This window comes from Morone saxatilis, unplaced genomic scaffold (assembly GCF_004916995.1).
Source record: "Morone saxatilis isolate NCDOM2014 unplaced genomic scaffold, NCSU_SB_2.0 Contig23, whole genome shotgun sequence".
Lineage (NCBI taxonomy): Eukaryota > Metazoa > Chordata > Actinopteri > Moronidae > Morone > Morone saxatilis.
Window position 1 is genome coordinate 13,319,828 of NW_023339796.1, and position 10,760 is coordinate 13,330,587.

Consider the following 10,760-nt stretch of genomic DNA (forward strand, 5'->3'; position numbering starts at 1 on the left):
CTCTCGCTCTGTCTCTCTCCCTCTCTCTCACACACACACTTCCTGAGGTTTTGTATGCATAGCTGTACTCTCTTGTGAACAGAGCTTACTGGTATTAACCCAGTTTCACTTTTCACGCACCAAGGCCCTTTCCTAGGGGAAGAGCCTTGTGGGATAGAGAGAGAAGTGGAAGAGGCAGGAAGGATGGAGTGAGGGACTGAGAATACTTGTATGAATGTCAGGGCCTTTTTATCACATATGAAACAAAAAGCCAATTCTCCCAAAGTGGTTTCCAAGGAAACTGTGCTGAATGAAAGTCTGGTGCAAACTAAAAAAAGGTCACCATGGGAGGTGACCTCCCACTGTTCTGTGACTGTCATTGTCTGGCAAAAGAAATTTCCATCTTCACATATTATTAAAACTGAAAACTTTTGTTTAATTCTCCTGTACAGTTGCAGCAGATTTGAACAGTTACAGTTCAAATACAGTTTGATCAACTGCTGCTATCATTTGTATCTTTTAGACTATTAGATCATATATGCTTGGGTAAACAGTAATCTTTCATCCAGGTGGTGTGTGTTTATTTTTGACTGTGCCCTACCCCAGGTGCCGCAGAGCCCGGAGTGCACGCGCGCCATGATGAGGATGACTTACTGTCCCCACTGCCGTGGCATGGCCTCGGCCAGACCTTGTGCCAACTACTGCAGCAATGTCATGAAGGGCTGTCTGGCCAACCAGGCTGACCTCAACACAGAATGGAGGCATCTGGCAGGTGGGGAGCACACACACACATTCACACGTGCATTCCAATTCAGCCATATGTTTCCTTAAAGTTGCATCCGACACATGATGTTACTTTGTGCCTGGTGTTTACCAATGTACTACATATGAAACATTTCACGCATTCTTCACGCTAACTGTACCTCCTGTCTTTGTAGAAACAATGATACAGGTGGCTGATCGCTTTGATGGCCCATCTGGTGTGGATAGCGTGGTCCTCTCAATCCCATATCGCATATCAGAAGCCATGTTTACCATGATGGAGAATTTAGTGACCATCAACACCAAGGTCAGAGCACACATTGGTGCACATGTATCCAGTTGTATACAGCTGACTGAACCATGCAAAATGTTTTTACAATGAAGAGTTTGGGAAAAAAAGACTACAAATGAACAGGCATCTCACTTCGCTCGTTAGACTTGAATATCTGTAGATCCTCTTGTCAAGGTGGTCCTACATCATTTTTTTATATTATTTTTATATATATATTTTTATAAGTTTTATTTTTTTCACAAAAAAGGTTTCTGTGTTTTTGTTTTTCTTGTAGTAGCCTCAGTGGTTTTAAGTGGGTAAAGTTTAGTTGGGAAAAAATGTGATGTCATGCACTTCATTACACCAATCAAAGATTAAGCAGTCGAAATGAGACTGTGGGATTGTTTGCAATCGTCAATCAAATCTGTTCAAAGCACACCTGCACAGTCCCAATGAAGCAGATTAACTCATTAGCTTTTTTTAGTCATGAATATGTAATGTTACAGAGAAATACTAAGGAAAAGCTAGTTTTCAGGGGCATTAAAATACTCATATCACCTGATAAAGCAGTAAGAGTAGTAAGGAAATACAAATAATTTACTCTTTAAGTAAATACCACTGTGCAAACTAATACACAAACCTTGGAGCCATGACTTAATTCCTTTCTCACTATGCTACCTTATTTCCTCTACACTCATTTGTTTGTTCAATCAACACCTATCTTACATTAATGTGGTTGCAATGCTCAGTATACCTGATTTAAAATAAAAGGATGTGAGTCATGACAGAGCCTGCAGGCCAAGCATTTACTTCACTGTTTAATGGTGTTTGAGCAACAGTTTTATATGATCCTTAAAAGGCACTGACACCAATGGAAACCTGACTGAGTTGTTTGGTGAAGGTGGGAAACAGTGTAGATGGTGAGAGGAAAGACAAAGCTTCCTCTGTGCTGGTTTTGCTGTTAAAGAGCCTGGCTGGCTTGAGGTGAACCATAGCCTGGCAGACTGCCTCTGACCTGGTTCAGTATGGTAATCACACACAGCTTCAGCCTCTGATCTTCATCTCAAGGGAAAAGAGTTGTGTTGATCCCATAGAAGTCAATTTGTGACTATGGTCTTAATATTATGGTAGACACAGTGTAGGACAGATTATCTACTATTTACATAATCTGTTGACATCAAAAGCCATATGTTGTGCTATGTACTTTTTCCATTAGGAACAGATAAAAGTGATTGCAGTATGCATGAGTAAATGTGCTTGAAGGATCTGCCACTACTCAGACGACAAACGCCATGTTTTTTTTGTTCATTATTCAATCGGCTGTGAACCACACAACATTTATACTGACAGACACGGCTGAAAGCTTAAAACAGGATTATTTTATAGTTATGTGTGAAGGTTCAAAGGCTTGAGGCTCCTCTAAGCAGGCCAGATTGGATGACAGATTGACTGCAGTCTTACTGTATTCCCTGGGCTCCATTTATAAATCGTAAGCCCCGTAGGGACAAGTCATACTTTCTGAGCTGTGAATCATTCTGCTGGAGCAATGCTGTGATTGACTCTTGGGGTCATGCAAATAACAAGGACAACTCGTCACTTTGTTGTTCAAAGATAGAGATTTGTGTGTACTAATATGCTCAACGGTTCTTTGTGTACTCATAGGCAGGTTGGTCCAACAAATGCAACATGTTTTGCTGATGCAGTATGAGTATGGGTTTATAGGATTCTATTCAGAGAGCTAGTTCCAGTGTTAGATTTTAGTCTTGTTAACAATAATGCCAATAAAGATCATGATCCATGAGCTACACATTGTAGGAAGATTTATAGAGCTGATGTCTGAAGCCTTAGTTACCAGATGTGGATGAAGATTAATTTGATGATACAGCATTTAAATCTGTTACGGGCTTTGCAGTGTTTGGAAGGCAAAATTTAAACTTTTGTCAGTCTAATTTGCCCCCCTTCCACGTATCCTCTCTCTACATTTCTCTCTTGTCTATTCTTCACTTTTTCCTTCTCCAGTTGTTCCAGTCATGTGGCGCCCTCAGAGAGGGAGGAACCAGCAGCACTGGAGTTGACGACACCATGAAGAGAGGGAAGGTTACAGTGGAGGACAAGTTGGGATCCAGTTCTAACAAAATGGGCAAACTGGTTAGTATTTACCCCGATTGAATCTGTGTGCTTGTTATTGCTCTCTAAAGGCCTAATCCGGCCCTTTTTTACAATTGATGGTTTATGATGCAGGTGCCATTATTCATGATGGGCCATTAAACCCCTTTTGCTGTCCATTTTACCTTTACACAGAGTACTATGGGGTGATTAGATGGGAATGAATGCTTGGATGGTTGAATGAGTCAGATCACTGAGCGCTGCAGTTAGTTATTGAAGAAGCAGGAGTCTTTCTTACTCTCCTATTTCCTGTCCAACATTTTGCAGTGATTTTGGGCAAAGTATAAAAGCTCATGAATCTGCTCTTGTCAACTCTGCCTTAGGTGTCTGATGTAACCATGAGACTGAGGGACATGCAGCCATACTGGGTTTCTCTCCCAGGTGTTCTCTGCAGTGACAGAGTAGCCACTGGAACGGGGGCCGAGGATAAGTGCTGGAACGGCATGAACCGTGCCAGGTAGGACATATAAACCTATAAAGAAATGTATTTCATGGTAAGATATGAAAGTACAAAAAATGACATGATATCTTACAAAACAATGGTGTTTAATGCACAGTATAACTGGAACTGTGAGTCATTACTGAGGTGACCATACAAGGTCAAGACCACACTCTACTTACCTTTTTTCTTTTTGGAATACTGTTACGGACTAGGTCTGGGGGTAAGTGCAGTTTATTTGGCTAGTCTTGACCTGGAGTATGTAGAGGAGAAAGACACAGAAGTAACTCTAGGTGAACTGGTTGTCAAGATTCGGCAGACAGCTGGAAGATGGGTTAGCTTACTGAGTCAGCAGGTTAGCAGGTGTTGGGTCCCTCATCAGCGCTAGTCTCAGCTAGTGAGCGGCGAGCTCTATCCTAATACTTTAATTAGGGCTGGTTTTCCACAAAAATAGTTCATGAGCTGGAAAAAGGTGAGAAGCTGTAGTGTCTGTGGAGTACCACTTCCAAAGCGACTGACGTTGTTGGCTGGTTCGACTAGCAGTCCCATTCAACTATTGTGCTCTTGTTCATCTGAACTTGAATCATGTCCTAATAGCATCAGTGGATGCGTGTACACCTCAGTGACGCAGTTTCGTCACCACAAAGCTTAACCACACGTCATCTCCCAATGAAAACCAGTCCACAAAGAATAGGGAAAGGAACAAAAACCATACTCGCCATTAACAATAGTGTCACCTGTCCAAGCAAACTGTGTGTGACATGAAGTTCCAGCCATCAAATATCCTTTCCATAATGGAATCATGGTGGTGTAATGAATTTGCATATTAAAGCTACACTAAGTATGTTTTGAAAAAAGAGATTTTACAATATTCCACTAGTGAACTTCAATTAATAGGTAATAACACACACATGCTCACTTCTATGTACTTCATACTTTATTCTGCTATTTCAGCCTTATTGGGTCTGGTATTTTAAATCTCTTGAAACAGATGTACACCACTATCTTGTTTATTATATATATATAAGTTTGTTTGTACTATGTTGCATTTTTTTATCCAACTTTTCTGTTCTTCTGTCTTTAAAGAAACTAAATTATGCGAAATGAAAGGAATTTCAGACTATATCACATGTTAAACAACTGTTTGTGTGTGGCAGGTACCTTCCAGAGGTGATGGGTGATGGCCTAGCCAGTCAGATCAACAACCCTGAAGTGGAAATTGACATCACTAAGCCAGACATGACAATACGCCAACAGATAATGCAGCTGAAGATCATGACGCACCGCCTGAAGAATGCTCTCAACGGCCAGGATGTGGACTTTCAGGACACCAGTAAGTACTTTTACCATCACAGCTCCAAAAGTTTCTGAAGAACATTTTCAAGAAATGTCCTCACAGATGACTCACTGATGGATTACAGCTTTTAAATTCTAGATTAAGGCAAATAAACAACTCTGATTTATTCATTTGAGAAGGCAGCACACTTGCACATTAGTATGTACTAAATAGCAAAATCAGTATGTTTGGAATTAAGATGAAGGTATAAAAATGCTCGGCCTAAATCAAAGTGCCTTTTTAAATAATTGAGATCATATTTTGTAGCACATAATGTACGTAACGCAGAATGATGCTGGCGATAAATATTTTCTGGGGCCTGCCCCTGTATAGTCAGCCTCATCTTTCTTACTGGTAGTTAAGCAAATACTGTATGTGCAATGTATGTTTAATATGTATGACTACGTGACAGCAAATTTTATGTATGTCGTACCATTAAGCTCATGTTCTGACCCTCTGTCCATAGGTGATGATGTCAGCGGTTCAGGAAGTGGCATGTGCGCCGATGATATGTGTTCCCGGGGCCCACTCATTGTCCCAGTCACTACCCGACCCATACGCTACCCGTACCTTCCAGAAAACAGGGAGTCAAAATCCTCAGCCAGCCACAACCTACCCTGCATCACCATTTACCTGCTTTCACTGCTCATTTTGCTGCTCCGGCGATAATTGACAGTGTAATCTACCAACTGGGACTGAGTTTGGGACTTAGGGGTTGGGGAGAGTCTGAAAGGGGAGGAAGGAGAAGCTTGGGGTTAGTTACTTTGCCAAAACTAAATAAGTATACAACAACAACAAAAAAAATCACTTGGATGGACTTTTGTTTTGGATTAGAACAAAATGGAATTATGAGAATTCATAAATGTTTTGGTTCTGCTCTTTTCTTTTATTTCTTGCTATATTATGACACCGTTAGAGCTGGTCTTTTCACATCTTCTAATGTTTCATTTCTGGTATTTGGGTTCTCTGAGATTATATCTGTACCTAAGACACGTGTAAGACTATATTGTTAACAGTATGTTGGTGTTGACACCACGGCGAGAGGGAGAATGGGGCTTTGCGGTAGCACTCAGATACGTATATTTGATTCCACTCCTTTAAAACAGCACTTGTGTTCAGTAGAATTATTTATTTATTAATAACTCAAACAAAAGACCCCAGAGTGGTTTAATCACTTTACTTTATTTATAGAAATAGTACACAAACCACAGACTTAAATGAAATAAAATATTGATGACTTCTACAGGAGGATAATCTGGACAGCATGGCCCACCAGGCCTTTTAATGCATTAAGCCTCACAATATCATTACACACAGCAAGGATGAGAGCTCTCCATGTCAGCACTTTTTGCCATTTCATCATGTAAGCTGTAATAATAACCGTGATCACATTCACACTGACATGATTGTCTAATGTGGGAGTAACATGACCTGTCCGCCACTCCATCCATCCACTCATCCCTACATTCCTCCCGCCCCTCCCCGCTGCTGAGGCCGATCTCCCTCTCTCTGCAGACCCGGCTGGCTGTGTAGGATCAATTCGAGAGTCTGGTGTAAGCAAAACACATGCTGGGCCAGGCCAGGTCTCAGATGACAGCAGCTTCCCACTATAGAGCACTGTATGTGGAGCAGGGGTATTGGTTTAAGATGGCCCTCACAGCAAAGGATTGACAGTTCATGATTTTGGAAACGTGTAGCAGAACAGAAATGTACACAGAGGCTGAAACACTGCTGCCATGTAGCGCTTTTTTTCAGTATTCTTTTTATGTGCACAGCTAAGCAGACATATAATATAAATCATTTTGCGTGCTCCCTGCAAAGGCCCAGTGCTCCTGTGATTAGCATCATAATTGCAGCTAGCAATGTCATACGATTTTGTCTGTTTGCAGCAATTATCCATATCACAGTAAAAGCCACACCATGCTCTTTGAATTGTACTATTTCTAATGTAGACACAACAGTGTACATATTTTTGATTGCTTCTTTGTTGTTTAAAAAAAAAAAAATAGGCAATTAGGTATCAAATTTTTTTAACGGCCAGATCATTGTATGCTATAACTCTTATTTCATTCATCATCTGTCACAGTGTATCCATATCTGCCTTTCATTTTACTGCAACTTTTCTATATCAGTGCCTCTTTCTTCCCACCCCCTTCTCCCTCTACCCTTCTCCCTGCTCATCAATTATAATGACCTTTAAAGCGTTCCTCATGCTTCTACATGATGGCAAGGCAATATGACAATGACACAGTGCTTCATTATGTGTCAACCTTACTGGGAATGTTGTGGGAACACAGTGTAGGGCTTTTTTTTCCGATGAGAACCTTGCTGGGGGAGGAAACACATAACAGATTTTAATTCAAAGAAATGTCAAAAGCTCTCATTTAAGAACGCTGTGTGCAGGATGATGGGACAATGCTTGCATGGGTATATGTGTATGTGTGTGAATGTGTGTACTTGTCTTTGATTGATAGAGCAAATGAGGGACGGACGATAAAGCCATTATAAATCACATAAATGAAATGTATTGAAATGTACTGGAATAACATTGTGTGACAGAGTGCTATTCAACTGACAGCAGTTTAATATTGATATAGCTCATTTTTCAAAAACAGAATGTTCAACCTACAACAGTAATAACTCCCAATCTGTATTGATGGTGTCTTTGCTTTCCAGCATTGTATCTAACAGAGAAGTTTTATGTGGAGGACAGAAATGGACAGTCACACACTGGGACAATCCACTATAACTCATTTTATGACAGTTGATAATACTGCAGATCGAATAAAGTAGTTGGGGACTCTGTCAAAGTTGTGAGAAGAACATCTGTTCGACACTCAGTTAATTACTGCTCTCAAAATGGGTGAAGTTGTTGTCATTTGTGTTACCTGACATTGATATTTTGATGGTATTTTCTTCTTTTTTTTTGACATTCTTTATCAATGAATGCTATACTTGCTGCGTGTATGTGTGTTTGTGTGTGTATGTCTGTGTGCTGTCTTTATGTTAGTCCCTGGTTAAGAAATCTGCCTGTGACTGCCTTTGACACTTTGTCTAGTGTTGGGGTCAATGTTGAGATTTAAAGAGAAAGATTGATTTCAGATGTTCCATTGGGGAAAGGAAAAAATAACAACACACATTTTGAACTAAGAACAATTAAAGAGCACCACATGGGTCTTCTTTTTGTGGCCCTCTGGAAATATCTTAATATGAATGTGAAAGTACACATTAAGCCCCTGTAAAAAATGAAAAATGACTCCAACTGTGATGGTGACATTCCAATTCAAAGACGACTTGTAACTCACAACTTCAGTTTCAATGACTGCCTCACAATGTCATCGGCTGAAATTTGCACAAGCCCCCCCTCCCCCTCTCCTCCTTCACCTTTTGATCTCATTAATTTGTTGCTCAAAGTCCCCCTCCCTTTTATAAAACCTGCACTTTTATGAGGCCAATAAATGGCATTGTCTGCACAAAGACATCACAAGTTGGTCGATCAATACGCGAGTCAACACCTTCCAGAAACGACTATTGATTGGGGATGTGTGTATGCAGATAGATATGGCCCAGCAAGACGTCTCCTGTTCAACTATGGTGAAACAGTGTAAACACAAAGCCCCTGTGTGTGAGAAGAGGCAGGAGGAAGGGTTGTCCAGAGTGCTGATATCAAATCAGTCTCTGCGCCTCAACCCTGCTCTCATCCATTAGGTGGCAAAAATCCAAAGCTGATTATCCCACCATTTAAAGACAGCTTTACTCTACACTAAGTTGAATATGAGAGGGATTTCTTAAAGGTGCCATTTTATGAGGAAAAAAAACTTTTAATTTTTTCTTGTTTTTATTTACTTTGGTTTTGTTGTTATCAGAAATCTATGGAGAGTTTGTGCTTACGGTGAAGATAAATGCCAGAAAGAGGTTAAAAAATAAAAAATGTCTCATTTGCTGTTGTACCTGAAATCTTGTGTCAATTATATACATTGTAAGATTTTCAACATACCGGTGTCCCGTGTCTTTAATGGTGGTTGTGTTTATGTTTGTGTCCAGCGAGAATGAGAAAAAAATTTGATTGTTTCATGCTAACATCTGAAAAAAAAAAAAAAGATAGATTGTTTCATGCTAACATCTGGAAGATCTTAAAAGGTTTTTAAATTATATTCATAAACCACTTAACTCACCCAAACACCATGCAGATCTATTGTATCCAGGCTTCTCAGGAAAAGGAAGGGCTGCTCTTCTTCAAATTCTCCATCTGCCCAAGTTGTTTCCCAGAGCGCACCAGGGCACACTGCCACCTAAAAAGGGCCAACTTGCTCCAGTGATGATGTCAGAGGTGACAGCTGCTGTCTGGTGTTGCCACACAGCAAAAAACTGCCACATGTTCAGAGCACACTAAGTGCTTTGTCTTGTTCTGTGTGTAGACATTGTAATGATCGTCCCCCTCAGGATGGTTTTAACAAGGTGTACCATCATCCTATGGGACGCTAAAATGCCACGCTTCACATACAAAGTTCTTATACAAAGTTCTTTAAATATGTGAATAGAAGCTAAGGACTTTGTGGTTCTGCTGCGGAGCTGCAATGTCTGTCACATGGTTACAAATTATAGGAGTAAAAAATACCAGGAGAATAAGCAACATGCAGTTGGGTCAGGGCAGCAATATTTAACCAAGATTATGAATATTAAAATATATATAAAATTTCACTATACTTATAAGCCATCTTTCTGCAGTCCTCTTTCTTCAGTATCTGCTTCACACACATATGGGCAGACACATTCACATTCTCAGCTATCGATTGTGTCTGAAGCTTTTCACCTTCTCTCTCACTCACAGCACAACTGCAGAAGTTATTCTCAGCCTTTTGGCTTCCAGCTTGCCCTTTGGTTCGCAGCAGTTTTATGAGCGACTGCTTCACAACCTTAGATGGTCTCTGTATTGGAAATATCAGCTCAAGAGGGCAAAACACTTGTCAGTAAAATCCCCTCAGTTCAGTACACCATGAACTGCCATTACCTGGCTCAAAGATTTCTTACAGTAACATGCTACTAGGATTGTGCACATATCTTAGAAAACCCATTAAATGTATATGAAATATTATCTAAAAATGGAATCAATATGAGAGAAATAATGTACAACATATCATTTTGAAAATATTTACATTTCAGTATCACAGAAACTTGTTGGGTAGCTAAAAATCTATTCTCTCTATTCTCTTCTCAGCAGCAGGTGCCATTGTAAACTAACCAAATCTTTTAATTTTTGTTTGATCAAAATAAACATGGTATTTGGGGTAGTTATCCTATTGTCTTAGCTGCTTCATCCCATCTATTTGAGTTTGGATTACACAAAAAAATCCATGCAGGTTTTCACATCAAATTGCTAAAAAACAACAGACAGATCCCCCTTGTAATTTTTAACATCAGTGTCAAGTCTAAAAGTTCATCCAAAACTTCAGAGGCCGTCTGTTCTCCATCAAATCTCCATACATGGCTGCAAATGCATGCTGTGCTCCTTTGCCTTTTGGCTTATTAGACATATTCTCTCACCTTTTTCTCTCTTTGATCTGCTTTGTAATTGAGCTGAAGCCTCCCACTCTTTCTCTGTGTCTCTCTCTCTCACTCTCTCTCTAGTATCGAGCTGTCTGGGTGTTATATAATTTCTAATCAGTTCTTATATACGAGATCAAGCGCTTCACATCATTGCCTCTGTCAGATGACTGAATATGAGATGGGTCAAACTGCAAAAAAGCTCACACAGATACAGTTCTACCTCAGGCTTGTGCAGTACAAATGCACATACTGCCACCCAG

At 40.1% G+C, this 10,760-nt stretch overlaps 1 protein-coding gene across 1 annotated transcript in view; it reads left to right on the forward strand.

Moving 5' to 3' along the window:
• The window catches only part of gpc1b (glypican 1b), a 62,422-nt gene extending 53,475 nt beyond the window's left edge, over positions 1-8,947 (forward strand). The window contains exons 5-10 of the mRNA XM_035669979.1: positions 586-751; positions 918-1,048; positions 3,032-3,160; positions 3,502-3,635; positions 4,775-4,950; positions 5,420-8,947. Of these exons, the coding sequence (XP_035525872.1) occupies positions 586-751; positions 918-1,048; positions 3,032-3,160; positions 3,502-3,635; positions 4,775-4,950; positions 5,420-5,622 (939 nt within the window). The 3' untranslated portion in view covers positions 5,623-8,947. The remainder of the gene's footprint in view (positions 1-585; positions 752-917; positions 1,049-3,031; positions 3,161-3,501; positions 3,636-4,774; positions 4,951-5,419) is intronic.
• The last annotated feature ends 1,813 nt before the right edge of the window (positions 8,948-10,760 follow it).